General features: G+C 43.1%; 3 protein-coding genes across 3 annotated transcripts; 2 read left to right on the top strand and 1 right to left on the bottom strand.

The window, feature by feature from the left end:
• Positions 1–75: 75 nt before the first annotated feature.
• Positions 76–2,517, bottom strand: cxcr5 (chemokine (C-X-C motif) receptor 5). Its single transcript, XM_076145948.1, has 2 exons — positions 2,430–2,517; positions 76–1,474 (listed from the first exon to the last, which is right to left on the bottom strand). The coding sequence occupies exons 1-2, from the start codon at positions 2,448–2,450 to the stop codon at positions 374–376; spliced, it is 1,122 nt and encodes a 373-aa protein (XP_076002063.1). The 5' UTR covers positions 2,451–2,517; the 3' UTR covers positions 76–373.
• A 1,156-nt stretch (positions 2,518–3,673) lies between these two features.
• On the top strand, positions 3,674–12,660 carry ddx6 (DEAD (Asp-Glu-Ala-Asp) box helicase 6). The gene is made up of 14 exons (XM_076145953.1): positions 3,674–3,777; positions 4,453–5,101; positions 5,272–5,335; positions 5,538–5,642; positions 7,016–7,145; positions 7,267–7,413; positions 7,652–7,746; positions 7,860–7,982; positions 8,100–8,228; positions 8,619–8,735; positions 8,991–9,054; positions 9,310–9,411; positions 9,515–9,694; positions 9,880–12,660. Exons 2-13 carry the CDS (start codon positions 4,893–4,895, stop codon positions 9,688–9,690), a joined length of 1,461 nt encoding a protein of 486 aa, XP_076002068.1. The 5' UTR covers positions 3,674–3,777; positions 4,453–4,892; the 3' UTR covers positions 9,691–9,694; positions 9,880–12,660.
• Positions 12,661–12,810: 150 nt separating this feature from the next.
• On the top strand, positions 12,811–18,664 carry treh (trehalase (brush-border membrane glycoprotein)). Its single transcript, XM_076145952.1, has 15 exons — positions 12,811–13,222; positions 13,939–14,039; positions 14,118–14,265; positions 14,348–14,435; positions 14,565–14,665; positions 14,810–14,902; positions 14,982–15,098; positions 15,522–15,644; positions 15,740–15,789; positions 16,259–16,459; positions 16,543–16,760; positions 17,609–17,720; positions 18,114–18,226; positions 18,319–18,372; positions 18,474–18,664. The coding sequence occupies exons 1-15, from the start codon at positions 13,140–13,142 to the stop codon at positions 18,609–18,611; spliced, it is 1,740 nt and encodes a 579-aa protein (XP_076002067.1). The 5' UTR covers positions 12,811–13,139; the 3' UTR covers positions 18,612–18,664.
• Positions 18,665–19,409: the final 745 nt, after the last annotated feature.

Below are 19,409 nucleotides of genomic sequence, written 5' to 3'. Positions count from 1 at the left end.
CTGTGTTTTAATAGAAGTATAAAAATAGAATAATACTGATCTATCCCATGGTTTTAGTCTCTGTTATTGTGTTGACAGTCACTGTTGACTTCAGAACATTCACAAAGGGACACAGTTGCTGTACAATGTATGAAATCTTTATTTCCTTTGATCAAGGGTATTTAGAATACAAGTAAAAAAGAGCTTTTACAACAATAACGGACAAATGTTTTTGCTGGATAAATAAAACTTAAGTGCATTCAAAATAACATTGGGTACTATACTGTTAATACAACTCAGTTTGTTATTATAGATGATATATGATTACTTGTGAAATAGCATAAAGCAAAAGAAAGTCGTGTATAAGTGGCTTGGTCAAGAGATGAAGGTTGTTTCAGTAGATAGCAGTGCTGGTGGTCGTTGCTCCGTCAGTCATTGATGGTCGGCTGTGACCTTGGACTCTGATGAAAGGCAGGCAAACACGACCGCAGCCCAATTTACAGAGTAACTGGATCAGCTCGTTGCGAAATCGCACCCCGACAAAGGCGTACAGGAACGGGTTCAGGCAACAGTGTAACAAACCCAGGCTCTGCGTCACCTCGAGGACTGGTTGAAGATGAGCAAGAGAAGTACAGTTTTTAATGGAGATCACATTCAAGTCATACAACGTGCTTATCAGTAAGGCGATGTTGTACGGCAGCCAGCAGAGGCAGAAGACGATGGTGACGAGTAAAGCCAGTCGAATGGCGGCTTGCTTCTCTTTACTTCTCTGACTGTTGCGTAAAGTAACGACCACTGCGGTGTAACAGTAGCTCATGATAGCCAGGGGTACGAAAAAGCATACATGAGTTAGGACTTGATGAGCTTTGTCCCAGTTGTATGCATGGTTACCGTGAGCATGAAGGGTGCAAGAGAGCTTTGATTCGCTTGTGGCAATTCTTGTCACAGAAAGAAACACGAGATTAGGTATTGTTGAGCCCAAACACACCAGCCACAGTATGCAGCAGGTTAGGTGGACTGTTTTGGGACGCCGAGTTTGCATGCTAGGAATGGCGTGAACAATTGCCAAATATCTGTCAAAGCCTATACAAGCTAGTAGGAAACTCCCACAGCAGAGGTTAAGGCTTTTCAGTAAGCCCAACAGCTTGCAGAGAAACCCGCGAAACACCCATCCAGTGAATGTCTCGGTGATGTCAAAGGGAAATGTCAAAAGGAGCATGAGGTCAGCAACCGCAAGGTGCAGTAAGTAGATCTCGGTAATGCGCAGAGCGGTTCTGCGCCTCAGGAGTACTGTCATCATCAGGCCATTCCCTACCACTCCCAGCAGAAAGATCAGACTGAAGAGCACAGGCTGCAGCACAGCATGGAACAACTTCAGGTCCACGTCTTCACCACAGAAGTATTCATCCTCAGTAATGTCGCACGGCGGCACGTCACAGAAGGATAGATTCCCTGTAGTATTGTCTTCGAAGTAGAAAGGTCCCATGTAGAAGGTCTAAAGAGCATAAAGTGACAAAATGTTAGTGTTGTTATCATAATTGATCAGTGTGTGTGCAGTGGAAGAAGACACCGTCAAAGTAATAACTGTGATTATGCTTTTCACGCCCCATTTGATATGCAGGAAACGTTGCATGGTACAGACTTTCTCACTTCCTTAAGTTTCAGATGTTTCGGAAAAAATATATCTCGATTCACTTGTTCTGCCAGCAGTAAATACTGGTATCTATGATTATATTATATTCCCTTGCGTACAGCACCAACACGTGAATTGCATAATCTGTGCATTTTAAACGGATATCACAACAGCAGCAGAAAAGAGTGAAATATTTGTAAACAGACACATTGTTACTACAGCAAACTCATGAATTATAATTATTATGTCACTTAGTGTGATGATAAATTAGCTGATCAGTCACCATTCTGCTCTAATGCATGAAATACTGTTTCCATGTTATGTAATTCCATGCAAAGTGAAAGTTTCCCTTGTCTATTCCCCTTCATGAGTCAACAGGAAACGCTGAACACGTACTTCATATAAACAACATCACTTTCTGTGCATTGATCCAGTTTAGTGATTCAATATACTGGAATTTATAGATTTTGCAACACAATCTTAGAACAATTTAAACAATTCTGTATTACACTTTTAGACGAATCAAAGCCCGATGCCGCTGTAACGTACTGACTTACAATTGAAGGACGTTTGTGCTTTTATCTTAATTATCCAAATTATCGTTAGTCAAACATTAAACATGGCATGTATTCTTATGAGAATATGGAAACTACACATGGAACATATAAATCATTTTGAACATTTTGACAATTGCAATATTTAACTGAAAAGAATTATATCATTAGGCCCATGTAAGAACAACAACAACAACAAACAATTTAACAGTGTACTTCATTAAATCTCAGTGAAATCTCATTTAATCTCAAAAAAATCTCACCTCAAATTCTGTTACAGCCATGTTGGTAGTTTCTGGGCGCTTCAGTGTTAACACTCACGCTGCCAGAGGGTGAAGAATGACTATACTTCCTGCCACTGCTTCTCTTTTAAGTACATTCACGCTGATTTCATGCTGGGGGTGTATTTGCAGAAAACACACACTCGAAAAAATCAAAAGCTTGGTTTTCACACCTAGCCTCTGATTGTTTCGAGTGTATGTATCTTTGTCTGTGACATGCAGAACACATCTTCTCATACCCCAGGACTTCATGAATCCCATTAAAATATACAGTGAATGTAGAAAGTATCTAATGTGCTCTTATTTACCTTTCATGAAGTAGACATACATTGATATGCAGTGCCAGCAGAATATAATCACAACATCATTCCTCACTGATTTCCCTTTATAAATGTAACGGCCTGAAAGTTACTGATCACTGGACAAACACACGGGTTTACCAAGGGGTCATTTGGGACCAGATGGGCACTTGGGTGGACTTGACAAAAAGTGCATCTTGTATCCACCAGAGAGGATTCAGGGTGACTGGAATGACACCTGGGACAAACTCAGGTGGCATTTGGGGGGCCAGAGTGGCTCTTGGATCAACCAGAGCAAGGCACCGAACCCCAACCTGCTCCAACAGTGCTGGCTGCCCTGCTGTGCCCCTGTGCATGTGTGTGTGTGAGCGGTGGCGCGAACTTCAGATGTGTTTAAGATAACTTCATGTAATGTAAATGCATGTGTTTGAAACTGAATTTCTCAAGTCTTGGGATAAATAATTGTTGTTGTTGTTGTTGTTGTTGTTGTTGTTGTTATTCTTCTTCTTCAGAGATCATGATGACAACAGGAGCATCTGAACTGACCTGAGAAAGCCCCGACTAAACAGATGGAGACCAGAGAGGGCTGTTGGGTTGTTAGGTGACTAGAGGTGACTCCAGAAGTGCACACAACGTACCTTCGATAATATTTGATCTGTAAATAAACTGTGCGTGTACGTGTGCGTGTGCGTGTGTGTGCTGAAGGACTGTTGTGAAAATGAATGGATGTTATTGCAATTTGGTCGATTTGAAACGAGAACCAAACAGGGAAACAGGGATAGAATTGAGTCCAAAAATGAGACACAGAAGAGCTCGACGATAAACTATTAAAACATAGATGTGTTATTTTGCCGGGATTCGACCCCTGATTTGAAATGAAATCAGCTGATGAGTTGACTGTGGGCGGGCTCAAATATGAGTGGACGCCATCTTGAACGCTCGGTTTAGTCCGACACACTCTTCGTAGTCAACTCAAAATTGATTACGCTTCACAAACAACACAAGAGAATCGATTCTTTCACTCACATAAGGTAAATGACTCCACATCTTTCCCACTCGTTATTCACCGCGTCCCCATGTATCTAATAATCCGTTTTGAATAGCTTGTCCTCGGCTTAATTAATAGAAAAACCTGCTTGTCTTAGTTCGCCATCGTTAGCCGGCAAAGCTAACGGTAGCTACCTTGAGTCAGCTTGGCTACCCTATATGAGCTAATATAAACGGCTTTATAAGTGGGATAATGTCGTTAACTGGTCGTTGGAACCTTATGTTTGTTTGAGTGTCATTGTTGTCATGCAGGGACTCTGGTGACTATATTTTGTTTAGTCCGGGCTAAGCGGTAGTGTCACTGTGTCTTCTAGCACAACATTGGAAGCTACACGTCCTGGTTAGCCAGAGGTCGCTAGTAGAATTCGCACCTTTCTACTTGGCAATAAAGGCAAATGTTCCCTCAAAGTACTCGCTTAAAGTCCACGTTGTTGCTCTGACACATTTAGAAGGTAATGACGTGACTGTCGTTCTTCAAATGTCGCCGAAACGTTGATTAACGCTTGACAGCCCGTCGCGTAACTTAAGGCCAGTCATCCACTGCTAATGAGCCAAATGCTAACCAGCCAAATGTCGACGTTGGGAGGAAAGTGTCCCATCATTTTGCGGTGTTCGTTTGTTTTTGCTCCTCTGATTCTGATGTTTCCCGTTTGTTTCAGAGTTGGATGAGCCCCCCTAAAAAAGAACGAAGTGGCTCAGTAAAGCTGAACAAGATGGCTAGCTGAACAGTGGGCCGGTGCTTGGAAGCTCGCTAAGCCCTCCTGGTTTATGGTTTTCCCTAATAACGAATTTCATCTGTGAAAGCCCGAATTCTCCCCCAAAAAGGAGTCCCGTGCTTTTCCCCTTCCTTCGCTTCGACAGAGACACTTTGTTTCTTGACGTTTGGTGATTTGTCCCACAGAGAACAATATTGTTGTGGCACCTGCAGGGGGAAGAAGACTTAAAAAACATTTCCTTTTGCATCTGTCACTGTTAACCACAAGAGTCAAGGACAATCGAGTTTGGAGTCTTCTGAGCAGAGTGGACTTTCTTCCTTTGCCGCGGAGACGGTCAAGCGTCATTGCTGTCGGAGCAGAATTACAAAGCAAAAAAAGGCAAGATGAGCACCGTCAGAACAGAGAACCCGGTGATTTTGGGTTTGTCCAACCAGAATGGCCAGCTTAGAGGCTCGGTGAAGCCTGCAGGAGGACCACCGGGTGGAGGCGGAGGGGGTGGAGGTCCTCAGCAACTGCAGCAGCTCAGCCAGATGAAAGGCACAATCAACAATGGAAGCTCCCAGCCGGCCCCGACAACCAACGCCATCATCAAGTACGTTCACAGGCGGGAGATGGCAACAGATTTGGGCCCGAGCCCTTTTTTTTCGTGCATTACACGTATTAGTAAAGTGGGAGACATTAATTGGGTTCACTATTGTACACAGTGCTTACTAAGTTTACCATTACATGTAATCCTTATGAAAACATTCTCTTCCTCCCCAGACCTGGAGATGACTGGAAGAAAAATTTGAAATTGCCTCCAAAAGACATGAGGATGAAAACTTCGGTTGGTACAAAATTATATTTTATGCATTGTTAATCTGAATCCATAGAGTAAGAGATGGATGAGCTTCATTTTTGATCTGTGAAACACTTTGGGGATTATTTCGGGGAACTATTGGTGTGATTTCTTTCATGTTCGCTACCTGTGAACTGTCAACATCTCGGTAACCAATCCCACATTAATTTGCTCTTCACTTATTTGACAGGACGTGACAGCAACTAAAGGCAACGAGTTTGAAGATTACTGCCTAAAGAGAGAACTTCTCATGGGAATCTTTGAAATGGGCTGGGAAAAGCCATCTCCAATCCAGGTAAAGTTATTTTGTACTAGAGTCCATGCGAAATGAGAAATATTATTGAAGCGGATGCTTTAAAATTAAATTCTGGTCATGCTGATGCTCATGCTGAGTAAAACATAACGGGTTACTTAATGTAATGAAACAGGCCACAAAGCATGACACAATGTAAATGTACATAAACGTCCCCTTTATACTTACAGCAATGCATACATGCTTTGGGTTTAGGATTAAAATGGTCCAGGATCAGGATTGTATTGAAATTTGGCCAAAATCCAATTTATGGACACACAGTAAATAAACAAGTGGCCCTTTGAACACTACGATCTAAGCGCCCCTTTTGAAACACTTGTCTTTTGTCACCTGATAATTGATGTAACATAATCTACATAATCAGTTTTTAGTTTAATCCCAGAGTCAGGTCAGGTATGAAATGAAAGCAGATCTTGGCCCTTTCTCACATTGTGTCCTTACTGAGAGTCAGGTGTTGTGACTGGTCAAGCTAGTTTTCACTGCCTATTGTGTCGCTGCACATGTTGTGCCAAACCTTAGCAGTGAATGTTTGGTATGTTGTGTTCCTGCAGACACGATTGCATCAGTGCCAGATAATTGAGTGACACTTACCATAACCCAGCTGCAGTAATTAAGCTGTGTAGTGTCGAGACTTATCCTCCAATTTAATTTTGAGATGCATAATTCTGTTCATTTGTGGAAGATTTAGGATTGTCTTTTTTACAATAATGGATAGGAAAGGAAGAATGTCCTTCACAGTATACGTGGGACACAATTCAGTTAAGTTAAGGTAAGCTTTACAGCTGGAGCAAGAACATCTTGAACAGAACCTCATATAAGTGCTTTAGTACCATCAGCTCTTTGGTAGCAGTAGATTATGAAATGCATTGGTTATATTGGATGTGGCTGTAGAATCCGCTTTTTATCAATATGATAAAAACAATGTCAACATAAAGAATGTTAGATGTATTTTTTTCACCTAGTGTAAACAATAATATGAAAAGCCTCCATCTCTAAGCCTATAGACCTCATCCATGATGGCTTCCATAAGACATATCCACCTGCTCCAAAACAGCAGGTTCTTTGATTAGTTTGGAGAATGTGTCGTCTTGGTCATAATGTGTCCTTGTGGTCGTCTGAGAGGAGTGGGGAGGTCTTTCACTGAGGATCCAGTTACTCATACAGTGGTTTCAGTCGTTTTAATAGGTGCCAGAGTCCCTTGTTGCTCGCAACACTATAAGAGCGTAGAGTCTTAGGGATCGCAACTGAATATGTTGCCACAGTATTTTACATCTGAAAAGCACATTTAATAAACTTAATAAACCAAACCGTAGTGTCATTTCATTTACACTTTTGTTTGTGCTTCTTTAATGCAGGAGGAAAGCATTCCCATTGCGCTATCAGGAAGGGATATCTTGGCCAGAGCCAAGAATGGCACGGGAAAGAGTGGAGCCTACCTCATTCCCTTACTTGAACGCATTGACCTGAAAAGGGACTGCATACAAGGTGAGGAAAAGGGTGTCTGGTTCTGTATCCTGTTTCTGTTCTGCGCTCGACTGCACAGCCGGTGTGTACATGTCTGTCACCACATGGTCCCCTCTTTAAAAGTTTGTTTGTGTTCCTCCAGCTGTGGGTATAGTGCCCACTAGAGAACTGGCTCTACAAGTGAGCCAAATATGTATCCAGGTCAGTAAACACATGGGCGGGGTGAAGGTCATGGCAACCACAGGCGGAACCAACCTACGCGATGACATCATGAGACTCGACGAAACAGGTAGCTGTACTTAATGCTCACAGATGGCTGGAGTGTTGATATATTTGTGACTGATTGACAGGCAAGGGTTGCTAAACATTAAAACATGTTTACTATTCAATGCACACACACGGGCTGAGAAAGAATGGAAGAACAAATAAGGCATGATGGATGAAGGGAACAGGATAGAGACATGTCAACTTTGTCCCATTGTTTCTGTAAAAAGCTGTACTCACTGTGGGTTTCTATTTTTCAATAGTTCATGTGATCATTGCTACGCCTGGGAGAATTTTAGACCTCATCAAGAAAGGAGTGGCCAAGGTCAACCAAGTGCAGATGATCGTTTTGGATGAAGTGAGTGTCTTTATTTTTACTTCTGTGTTGGCCCGTGCTGATGTCTTATTCAACCCAGCTGACTTTACAGCAGCGGCACGTTGAGTTGAACTGTTCTTTCTTCTGCTCAACAGGCTGACAAACTCCTGTCTCAGGATTTTGTAGTTATGATGGAAGAGATACTGAGCTTCCTGCCAAAACAGAGGCAGATTCTGCTTTATTCTGCAACGTTCCCTCTCAGCGTGCAGAAGTTCATGGTACATTTTTCTTCTCTCACATTTACTCACCGGTGTTTTTGTTGCCCTTTCTTACTTGCCTTATGTAAAACTGTAGCACAGCTCTGTCGTCACACTTGGCTTCACCTACTTTTACAGAACTCGCACTTGCAGAAACCCTACGAGATCAACCTAATGGAGGAGCTGACACTGAAGGGTGTGACTCAGTATTATGCTTATGTAACTGAAAGGCAAAAAGTCCATTGCCTAAACACCTTGTTCTCCAGGGTAGGTGTTGCCTCTCTGCACTTGGAACTGTTTGAATTGCCAAAATTGAGATGCGTCATGAGGGAAAATGTTGTAAAAGTGCCGTGGATGACTGCAGGCTATTAATGAAATGGCAGCTGTGCAAACTTTGGGCAGGGATGATGTCATATATACTGCAGAAATCTCTTTATGGTGCTAATCTTGTGTAATGGTGTGAATCCTGTTTTGTTTCTCCCACTGCAACATATTATTCTCTCAGTTTTAGTTCCCTGATTGAAATGAGAATTGCAATAATGCGTACACACTACAGAGTTGAAGATTTACGTTAAAGTTTTATACACAATCATATTTAAACGTAACTTAAAACAAGTTTATTCACAGTTTGCCCTTTTTTTCTCTGCTTTCCTTCAGCTTCAGATCAATCAGTCGATAATCTTCTGCAACTCCTCCCAGAGAGTGGAGCTCCTGGCCAAGAAGATTTCACAGCTTGGTTATTCATGTTTCTACATCCATGCCAAGATGAGACAGGTCAGCTCCAAGAACTGCCAAAAAAAAGTGCTTTTTAAAGACAAAAATACTATTTAGTAGTATTTAGGCTGTAATGCATCCGTTAAAGGAGGTGTCAGAAAAGCCACCACAGTTGCTGAAACATGGCTTCATTCTGATCTTTATGTAATGTGCTTCTGTGCAGAGCTCTGACTTAGTTGTTGCCTTTCTATTAGTTGGTGCACGGATTTAATTTAAAAATGAAGACTGAATACACTTTCATCTTTCTGCTCTTAGGAACATCGCAACCGTGTGTTCCATGACTTCAGAAATGGCCTGTGCCGGAATCTCGTCTGCACTGGTAAGCTTCTCCGTGTTAAAGAAGTGACTCACTCTGCAAGGGTCTTTGTTGGTGGGTGGGGGTGGGGTGTCATGGCAGCCCCAGACCTGTTTTATAGACACAGTTTCTAGAGACGTATATGGAAGTTTACAGTCTCAGCTGGCTTCAGTGTCTTCACTCATTCTCTTAGACACAGAATCTGCAGATCCTATATTCTTTTTATTGTAAATATCAATGATGTTGACTTTTGGTTTTGATTTGTTTGCTTTCTCCCAGACCTCTTCACAAGAGGAATCGACATTCAAGCTGTGAATGTTGTGATCAACTTTGACTTCCCCAAGCTCGGTGAAACGTACCTTCATCGCATCGGTCGATCCGGTAAGACCCTGAACCTGCTGTGTGTGTGTCTTTGTGTTGTGTGCAGTGTCTTTTCTTAGGCGCCACCTAACTGAAACAAAACGGTTGTAAACACTCTTAACAGGCCGCTTCGGACACTTGGGTCTGGCCATCAACCTGATCACCTACGACGATCGCTTCAACCTGAAAGGCATCGAGGAGCAGCTTGGAACAGAGATCAAGCCCATCCCAGGCATCATCGACAAGAGCCTATATGTGGCCGAGTACCACAGTGAGAGTGGCGAAGAACTCAAGCTGTGAGCCAGTGAGTCACACACATTAACTCATAATAAGGAGTTAACATAAGCTTTCAATAAATACTGTTTTCAGTGTGAAAGTCAGGATATTGAAAGCACATTCTGAATATAATTATTGCTGTTGTGAATAATTGAGTATAAGTTATTTGAAACCTGATCTGACTTCATCCCTCTCTCTCTCTCCTCTCTACAGATCAGATCCATTCCCCTTCATACCTTTTTAGTTTTTTCCTCATTCGTCTCTTCCATCCCCGCCCCCGCCCCCTTTTGTTTTGGACATTTTTTTTTTTTTCTTTTAATGTACAGCTTCTGTCCGTCTTCCTTTTTGGCCGCCGCCATGAAGGAATGTGTATTTGGATGGACACGTTTTGGAAGAACTCATTTGCCTTTTCTAGGCCTCTGTGCTGCTCTATCACACTTTGAAGACGAAGCACCGGGAGGACGGCAGGGGACCAAGTTGAAAATGAAAGTGCACATCATGCCGATTCATATCCACCAATGACGCAGAGCCAGCACCGACAGACCCCCATCACATAGCCTCCACTTCTTTTATTTTGGAAGTTTTAACCGATTTATACAAGTGCCTTAACAAGCAGTTCAACTTGTTCTAAAGTAATAACCCCTCTGTGCATCACCTCCTCCATTTCACACCACAAAGTCACGTTCACCTAATTGAGAATTTGTTAAACTTAACGTCCAGCAAAAAGAAGGTGAACTCATAAGTGTTCAGTTTGGTTGCTTCATCCGTTTGTTGTGAAGAAGAAATAATTTGGAGGGGCGGCGGCTGCGGCAGGGGGGGCGGCGCTGGTCTGAATGATCGTTTTGCTGGCTTTGCTGCACTCAAGTCTGGCCAAAAGGACACGCTTGGATTTTCCATGGACAGAGATGCTGGATTTTCTTCCAAGAGAAGGCTAGACTGTCAGTTTGATTTTGAAGAAATGTGCTTCTAAGAGACCCAGACCCTCTCCTCCTTTGTCTTCAAAATAAGAACACTAAAGAGTAGTAAGCACTCTGCAGCCTCTCAACACCTGAGTCATGAGGATTCCTATTTCAGTGGAGTACAAAAGGGAGGGAACGCTGTTTTGTTTTTGTCCTGTGTTGTTTCACCTTCCTATGGATGGCCATACTTTATTCTGCAAGAACTGCAGCTGACCTGTGGGGTACACCTTGTATATACCTTCATTTTAAGATTGTTTTAAACAAGTTGGAAAGGCTGTGTGACAAATTGAAAAACTCTTTCTTTTCTCTCGTTAGCACTGGAGACGTTTTCCTTAGCCGCCCCCTTGTTTATCTGCAATATTGGCCTGTGAATTTATTTATAATTTTAGAAATTGCAGAATTTATTAGTCTAAAACATTTAAATTACCTTGTGCATGAAATGTTTTCGAGGCCAAACTTGTCACTGAATGTCCCTGATGTTTTAGCCCCTCCCCATTTGACCGGTGCAATGACTCCAAGCTGCACTTGAGCCGAGATGGTTTAAATTATTACCCACATTCTCCTGCTGCCAGTGTTAACAGGTTTCCAGGCTAGACAGATGTCTTTGTGGAGCGTGTGCATTTGAATTTTTGTTTTGTCACCAGCCTTAACTTGTGCAACTGACATGAGACATTTGCCAAGATCTCTGTCATAGTAAGTGTTGTTAAGAAGAAAAGAAAATAATATTCTATCGGTAGTACTACTCGCTGCAGTGCAGCTGAATTGGCAGAGACAATTTCTGTTTTCTGGGGAGGTGTTAGCTGTTACGTTGCGCTGTGTGCTCTTTCATCACAGGTACATTATTTGCAAATATTTGGGAGGGAGATGATGGCCCTAAAGAATCAAAAACGAACCATCTGACCTAAAATGTAGCAGGAATTCATTCTCTGTACACTGCAAGTGAGCTGATTTGACTAAAACCAGCTAAAAGAAGATGCTTCGCAATATGCAACCTTAGACGGTTGGCCTGCACTTAAGTACGGAGGTTTGGGTTCAGGCAGTAACACTGGGCCCGAGTGTATGAGACGCAGTGCAGTCATAAGGGCGGGAGGGTTATAGTGGTACAATGTCTCAAGGGGTGGGAAAGGATTAGCAAACTGTTATTAGAGAGACTGCTTGCTAAATCATCTGGGCACCTGAGTCTGCAGAGTATGTTTCCATTTCTCTTTGCCCTTGTTAGATATTTTGGGTTTGGGTAACAGTTGCTCTCGGCACTTTTGCAAAAGAAAAAAAACGACGACAACCTTATTTTCCATTAAGGTCCTGTGACCTTTCGTTCAGCCGGAGCCTTTTTTGCAAATTAAATTCCCTTTTAAATTCGGCGAGATGCTCTTAAATTTGGTCCTAATCCACGAGAAGTATTTCACACGTAATTCGAGCTCTTACAAATTTGGGTAGAATCACTGAACCGTTCACCAGTTTCTCGTTGGTTAGGACTGTGACCCCTGTTCTCTCAGTTCTGCTGTCGTCCCCCGGGGAATACATACATGTGCGTCTAATTTGGCTGTTTCTGTGGGGGTGGGGGTGGGATCTGTCAAAACCAAAAATCAATGAAGCATTAGACGAGTGAACAGGGGTCCAATCGCAGACACCTGGCAGATGTCTGTTCCCTTCCATCCCGCTGGCAGTAGCAGATGTTTAATGTCGTAAGAGCCTAAATCACTGGTCATCAAGATTTAGTGCCTGGCCGACGCCGCTTCACTGCCAGGGGCCGGGGGGAATCCGAGTACCTCAAAGACTGAGACGGGAGCATCTTGCCCCAGATTGGGTGACTTTAATTGGTTTTGAAGTAAATTGTCTCACTCTTTGAGGTCTTTATATTAAATTGGGGTGGTAAAATTTGGTGCGGTACGCTGCCCTGATGCAGATGTTCCTCCTTCCTCCACGGTTGCCCGACACGTTGACATAACAGCTGTTGTGTGTAACGTGCCCCGGCCTGGCGAGGAGGGTTTGAAAACAGGATGCATCAGTGAAAAATTCCCGGGGAGGAGCCTTTGGGCGTGACCTAAAACAGGATTACATGATCTAAGGATCCAAAGGTGTGGCTGTGGGTATGAAGATTTTTCGGAAATGTACCCCAACATTTGGATTTTGTTTTCTGTTTCTCAAATTTAAAGTTCCAATGGAGTACACCTTTATTTAAAAAGAAAAGAAAGAAAAAAAAAGACGAAACAAGACTAAATTTAAACGAAGCAATGAAAGCCTGAGTTCATTATTTTACGTTTGTTAGAGATTTGGCTCTTATTTAATTGGCACTTTTTCAGTGAAGCAAATTTTACAATGGACTTCAGTTTCAAAGATGTTGTGATTATTATTGGACAAGATGGAAAATTGTGTTGAAAATAAAGCTCACTGGAATTTACCGTGCTGTGATTGTTTTCATGCTCCTGCTCCTGCCGCTCTGTGTGAACTTTGACCTGGAGGGAAACGCTCGTCCCTCAGCTCTGTGCTGCAGTAAGGATCTCACAGCTCAACATGTCTAACCTGATGGTCTTTTGCTTTTTATCGGTGCTTCCTCTCACTCGAGCGAAGACGGCTCTCCCTCCGCCATGCGACAGGTGGGGTTCTTAAGTATACAGGCTTTAAATAGACCTCTTGGTAGATGGTTTAAAGTTACAATACTAAAAGTTTAAAGGCTGTTAGAGCATTCAGAACGTCTTCCAGCACTGATTTGCCGAGGGATGAGTTCATTACATTAAGGCTATAAAACTAATAACCCAACTTTAAAGTTTCTCTTGGCAGCGTGGATAAGTTTGATACTTCATCATATTAAAAACCACATAGGACCTGAAACTCTGCACTCCTCCCCGCTCTCATTAAGGAAAGTATTCTTCAGGTGTGCTAATATCTGCTCCTGTAGTTTTGTATCAAGAAAATCTGAAGGAATATCCGGCAGAAGAAGCTCTGCAGCGTTGTCTGGCTGTTATGCAAAATGAGGTTTCATGTCTGCTACCTTGTGTTTGGCAGCTGAAGCCTCATTTGTTAAAACATTAAATCGACTCCATACCGTTGCCCTGCAGGTTTATGTTTCATATAATTGCTTAATCGTCTTGGTTAATATAAGTAAGTCATCAGCAGCCCTTTGGCCTTGTTTACTTCAGCAGTGTTTCATCAGTGTTTTATTGCTATGGGACTTTACTGACCTGCTTTACAACACAGAGCTGTACTTCTGTGTTGTATGATTATGTCCATATAATCATGTTTAGTCGGGAAAGAGCTGAGATTCTTGGTGTATGTGTGTTTTGTCCGGTGATTAACTCCTTCAATATTTCAGTGGCATATTCTGTACGGGCCCAGTCCTGCATCAAGTACAGAAAGCTAAACTCTTTGATGATGACAAGCACTTTGTTGACATGAAGTTGAGAGCTTCCCCTGGTAAGTGAGCCTGTCTGCTCATTTTCCATTAGGTCCAGTGTGTTTGCGTTCTTTGCTTCCCTGTGTCTTCACCCGCAGATGTGGTTTTGTCAGCATTTCACAACCTTACAAATAATTGGCCCAACACGACCGTCCCACCCAGTGAGCTACAACACTTCCTCAGGACTTACTTTGATGAGCTAGGGACTGAATTTGGGTCTTGGACACCGCCTGACTGGCATGAAAAGTGAGTTCCAGGTCCGTTTTAAGACTCGTACCGCTTATCTGTAGTTTCCTATTCTTGGTGACGAGCTCGTTTTTACATGCAGGCCAAAGTTCCTGGGAAAAATAGCAGACCAGAAGTTGCGCAACTGGGCTGAAGAGATACATTCTCTGTGGAAGTCTCTGGGTAGGAAGGTGAGGATCTGATCCTCCTGTGTTTGTGCGAAATCCTCCTCTTAGTTTCATGTTAACATTCGGCATGTACATTCAAGAAACCATCAAAGTTCAGTCTTTAAAAGAAAGGAAACTCCATTCCATTGCTAGATGCGTGCCAGTGTTGAGGAGCACCCAGATCTCTACTCTCAGATTCATACCCCCTACCCTGTCGTTGTGCCAGGGGGACGCTTCAGGGAGTTGTACTACTGGTGAGTGAACAAGGTCTACGGTTACTGTCAGAACATCCAGATTAGAGTCTCGCCGCGTCAGAGCCCAGGGTGATCACAGCCGGGGGTCTCAGCTGGGAGCCCGCATAGGTGAGACACTGATCTGAGATCCTCTGTGCCCAACAGGGACTCCTACTGGGTCATCAACGGGCTTCTCCTGTCAGAAATGACAGACACGGCCTACGGTATGATTCAGAACTTCCTCTACCTTGTCAACAGGTGAGCCATCGCCCTCCCTCAGTGCAGAGCAGTTCAGCCCCAACACTTTTTAGCCTTAACTTCTATTAATATCCTTCAGATACGGTTTTGTTCCTAACGGTGGGCGGGTTTACTACGAGAGACGAAGCCAGCCTCCCTTCCTCACTCTGATGGTGGAGAGCTACTATCAGGCCACCAAGGACAAAGAGTTCCTCAGGTGATGTTCGGGCTAATGAGCCAACCGGACACGTTATCGCTCATCCACAGATACTCCACATTAAACTTCATTGAGCGTGTCTCTATTGTTTTGCTTCTGCTAATCGGCTTCATTACTGTAGAGGTATGATTCACCTTTGAGCATAGCAATACAGTAGATAAAGTATGTATTTTAGATTAGTTTAGCAGTTGCAGTTTCTGCCTGACCACACTGTAAATATCACTCCATTCATCTTCATTATCTCTATTGTACTGCACACCTGATATCATGTGATCTCCAAGTGTGTTTTGTTGTTTTCAGGGGCCCTACATGTCGCTGCCTGTGGATTTGGTCCAAACGTTGCCCTAATAAATCTTGTATTTATTTTTAGTGTTTAGAATCTAAAGGTCTCTCCCTGTTGTTTGATCTCCTGTAATGGTTCAGAGCAGCTCTACCCGCTCTGGAGCAGGAGTACCTCTTTTGGATGCAGAACCGCTCCTTGATTGTATGGGTAAACGGGAGAGGACATGTACTGAACCGCTACCATGTGCAGGTGGACTTTCCCAGGTATGGATCTGTCTAATATCTGGATACAGTTTCTGTATACACTGTTAGGTTTGTCTTGTCATGTGTGACTCTGCTTCCTATTTGCTCTCCATCAGGCCTGAATCCTACACAGATGATCTGGAACTATCTGAGGGACTCACAGATGGTACAAACTTTGTTTGTGTTTGTTGCACTCAGCCTTGGTGGCTGAATCAAACACCGTTTTTGAGCATTATTATCCTGTCATGGTCGATCCTTTTATCCCAAATATATGTGTGGCTGAATGAAAGCTCTGTCCTCTAAATGAATATAACTTCTAATTAATCCGCAGCAGAGTGGAATTAATTTCTCTGGTTGCAAAAGAAAGTCTTCACATTTCTCAGGTTGCAGCTGAACAGTTCGGCCACACATTTTCAGTAAAGCTGCTGGAGGGTAAATTGTTTTTGTGAAAAATGTTAAATACAAAATATTCCTTGGCCTCATTCCTGTCAACATGAAGTTATTTCCTTATTATTTCAAGAGGCATTGATGTGGATCATGTTGGTGTGTAGTTCTGAGATGTCTTTTCTAAATCAAACGGACCTTTTCGGCACACCGGTTAAGAAATTATGAAAAGTTTGAATTTTTCCTTTCAGATCTGCAGCAGCGGTTGTGGGCAGATCTGAAGGCGGGTGCAGAGTCTGGGTGGGACTTTTCATCCCGCTGGTATGTAGACGGTGAGGGAAACAACAACGGCACCCTCAGAGACACTCGCACCAGTCAGATCCTGCCCACCGACCTCAATGCTTTGCTGTGTCTCACTGAGAAGAAGCTCGCCTCATTCAACCGACTCCTGGGTGAGAGTTTGAGGCTTTGGATCTAACTTTGTTCTGCTTCGAAACCTTTTAACTTCTGACTGCGATGTGCTGCTCCGTGACAGGTGAGGGTCAAGCGGCTGGGCGTTTCGACCAGGCTGCAGCCCGCAGGATGGAGGCCATGGAGGTCGTGCTGTGGGATGCTGAGAGGGGCGCTTGGTTCGACTTTAACATACAGACCATGTCCCTCAACTTTGAGTTTTACCCTTCCAACCTGGCTCCCGTGTGGGCCGAGTGCTACTCTCAGCCTGAGATGGGAGAGAAGGCGGTACAGTATCTGAAGGTCGGTGGATGATATTAAACATGTGTGTTTCACTCCAGATGTAGGAAGTTACTTCAGTGCATTGCAACCTTTTGATATAATTGTACTTTTTCTTAATTTTCTGTGTCTGGGAGTATTTTCTGCTTTTTGCTCCTTGACATCCCAGAATACTTTTCGTCACCATAGTATCAGAGTTCTTTCTGTCCCCAGACCTATTTTGAGTGCAGGGCTTTACAGTTCTGCAGCCTCACTGACCTCCATACAACGTTTGACCTTTTAAAACATTTTTAACCACTGAATTTGAAAAATAACACCACGAAAACATAAATCCTCCTTCACTGACTGAGGTCATGTGCTGCACTATGCTTTGACCAGAATGCCAAACCTCATAACACTGAGGTCACGTACATTTATCTAGTTGTAGATTTAGTCCCATTTTCTATTCTCAATGAGATAAATGAAAAAAAGACTAATGCTGGTTTACAAATCTCTGAAAACTATGAATATGATCTGTATGTTTGGATTCTTGACTATTTAGTATTTTCTCTTCCACATTTTCAACCACAGATGTCTTACTCTTCTACTTGTATTGGTTTTGTTTCTATAGTGTCACTAGTTTAATTTAAGTACATTATTTAGCAAGTATGTTGTAAACAAATGGCAGTACAACGACACACAGTCACACCTACAGTAGGTGCTGCTGCTGCTGCAGAGGCAGTTGAGGGACTGCGGTTGAATATCTAATACTCCAGCTGTCATCCCTCTGGTAACAAACCCATGAAGCTGTGGGTTACAGCCAGCAGATGGCAGACACGCACTGTGCGGTGAAGTTTCTCCCAGCGGTTCAGGTTTGCTCCTGGTTTTCACAGGCGAGCGGTGCTCTTCAGTTCCCTAATGGAGTGCCGACGTCGCTGAGAGACAGCGGGCAGCAGTGGGACTACCCCAACGCGTGGCCTCCTCTGCAGCACATGCTCATCCAGGGTAGGAAGCTTCATTTAGCTGTCGCAGAGGAAAAGGCCTCAGGGGAAAATTAGCTGCACAGTGATGATTCATGGTTTGTTCAATAAGCTGGGATATTGTGCCTTTGTGGGATGATTTATTAAAGACACAATGTGGGATCCAAATACAAACTAAATGCTTACTGATATGTTTACAGGGGAAAAGTCTACGTTTTCAATTATCAACTCATGAACAAATGAAGTGAGGATGCAGTGATTCATTTCAATATTATGATTTTGTTCAAACAAATAGCCAAAATGAATTCCAGATCGGGACTTTGACCTCCATCTTTGGTCGCCCCCAGCGTGTCATGAAGTGGTTTTATGAAGGTGTCATCTGGTGAATGGGTGATTAAGAGGCTCTCATGGTTTCCAGGTTTATCCAAACTGCCCTCTGAGAACGCCAAACAACTAGCCTTTGACTTGGCCCAGCGCTGGATCAGGACTAACTGGCTGGCGTATGTGAAGTACGAGGCCATGTTTGAGAAGGTGAGTCTTAACACGGCGGTGATTTGAGCGCTCGTGCTGTGCAGCCATAACATTACAGGCCTGACAGTTTGTGATCTTCTTCCTCTTGACAGTATGACGTCAATGGAGATGGGAAACCTGGAGGCGGAGGGGAATATGAAGTCCAGGTATTTGTTTTGATATGTTGATGGAGTAAAAAGAGAATCGATACCAACAACAACAACAACAACATCATCCTCTATGTTCCGCTTTGTTGCCTTTGCTCTAGCTGGGCTTTGGTTGGACCAATGGTGTGGCCCTGCAGCTACTGGACCAGTATGGGCCCGGTCTCACCTCTGGGTTTGGACATTTGTCGTGCAGTCTCCTGCTGCCTTTGGTCATCTCGGCTCTTTTCATGCTCCTGTGACTCTGAAGTGTTTTGGAGTAGCTCAGGTTCACATCACTCCAAACTTAATTAATTTAATTCAGGTTCAGATTGTGAACCAAAGTCTCCTTGATGAATATTTGAGTGGTTTCTTGTTTTATGAGAGGACGCAGCTCCTTTCTGCATGTCTCTGGTCTGGCCCTCACTAATGCAGGCAGTTAGTGCTCCTTATTGTTCAAATCGGAACATTAACTCACATTTTTCCGTGATCTTGGAACGGACATCGCAAACAGTTCTTCACTTAATTCAATTATGGGTTTATTGCTTTGCCGTAGCTCAAATCCCAGCGAGTCCTTTTATTAGCACACAGGCCGAGGCCGCAATATTAAAGAGCTCATTGTGCCTTCATTACACGAGTCGTCAAAACTTCATTTATCCAAGAAAACTGATTTTAATACGAGAACCTAAATGCTCTTGCTGACATTGCCGACGTTCCTTTTGTTCCTCCATGGACACTCCAGGGCTGAACACACCTGGAGCTTTATACACTTTATACACGCTCCTGAATGGTGTAAACGACCTTTACAGAAATATAAGGGAGGCGAGCTCAGGAAACAAATTCTTATAAGCTTCAGCAATCAGTTTCAGCCTCTGTTCCTTTGTGAAACTTTGAAAATGTTTTTCTCGCTTTGATCTCAACAACCTCTTCTGTCTCGGTCTCTGTATTGATACAAGGTGTTTTTGTTTTTGTCATTTTTTATCGTAATTCAGTCATTTTGTATACCACAAACAAATTATTTGTATTTGATGCTTTTGTGTTTGGGGTTCCTTTGTTTTCTG

This window comes from Genypterus blacodes, unplaced genomic scaffold, assembly GCF_046128005.1.
Source record: "Genypterus blacodes isolate CSIRO-AG114 ecotype Tasmania unplaced genomic scaffold, CSIRO-AGI_Gbla_v1 ptg000032l_1, whole genome shotgun sequence".
Lineage (NCBI taxonomy): Eukaryota > Metazoa > Chordata > Actinopteri > Ophidiiformes > Ophidiidae > Genypterus > Genypterus blacodes.
Note: the sequence above shows the minus strand (reverse complement) of the source record. Positions and strands in the feature narration are given on the sequence as shown.

Excerpts from the sequence above, each read along its gene's own strand:
- cxcr5 (XM_076145948.1), bottom strand. The coding sequence starts at position 2,450 with ATGGCTGTAACAGAATTTGAG. Across the intron at positions 1,475-2,429 it reads TGGCTGTAACAGAATTTGAG|ACCTTCTACATGGGACCTTT; the intron begins GTGAGATTTTTT and ends TATGCTCTTTAG.
- ddx6 (XM_076145953.1), top strand. The coding sequence starts at position 4,893 with ATGAGCACCGTCAGAACAGAGAACCCGGTGATTTTGGGTTTGTCCAAC. Across the intron at positions 5,643-7,015 it reads AAAAGCCATCTCCAATCCAG|GAGGAAAGCATTCCCATTGC; the intron begins GTAAAGTTATTT and ends TCTTTAATGCAG. Across the intron at positions 7,983-8,099 it reads TCAGCGTGCAGAAGTTCATG|AACTCGCACTTGCAGAAACC; the intron begins GTACATTTTTCT and ends CTACTTTTACAG.
- treh (XM_076145952.1), top strand. The coding sequence starts at position 13,140 with ATGTCTAACCTGATGGTCTTTTGCTTTTTATCGGTGCTTCCTCTCACT. Across the intron at positions 14,040-14,117 it reads GAAGTTGAGAGCTTCCCCTG|ATGTGGTTTTGTCAGCATTT; the intron begins GTAAGTGAGCCT and ends CTTCACCCGCAG. Across the intron at positions 14,903-14,981 it reads TTCCTCTACCTTGTCAACAG|ATACGGTTTTGTTCCTAACG; the intron begins GTGAGCCATCGC and ends AATATCCTTCAG.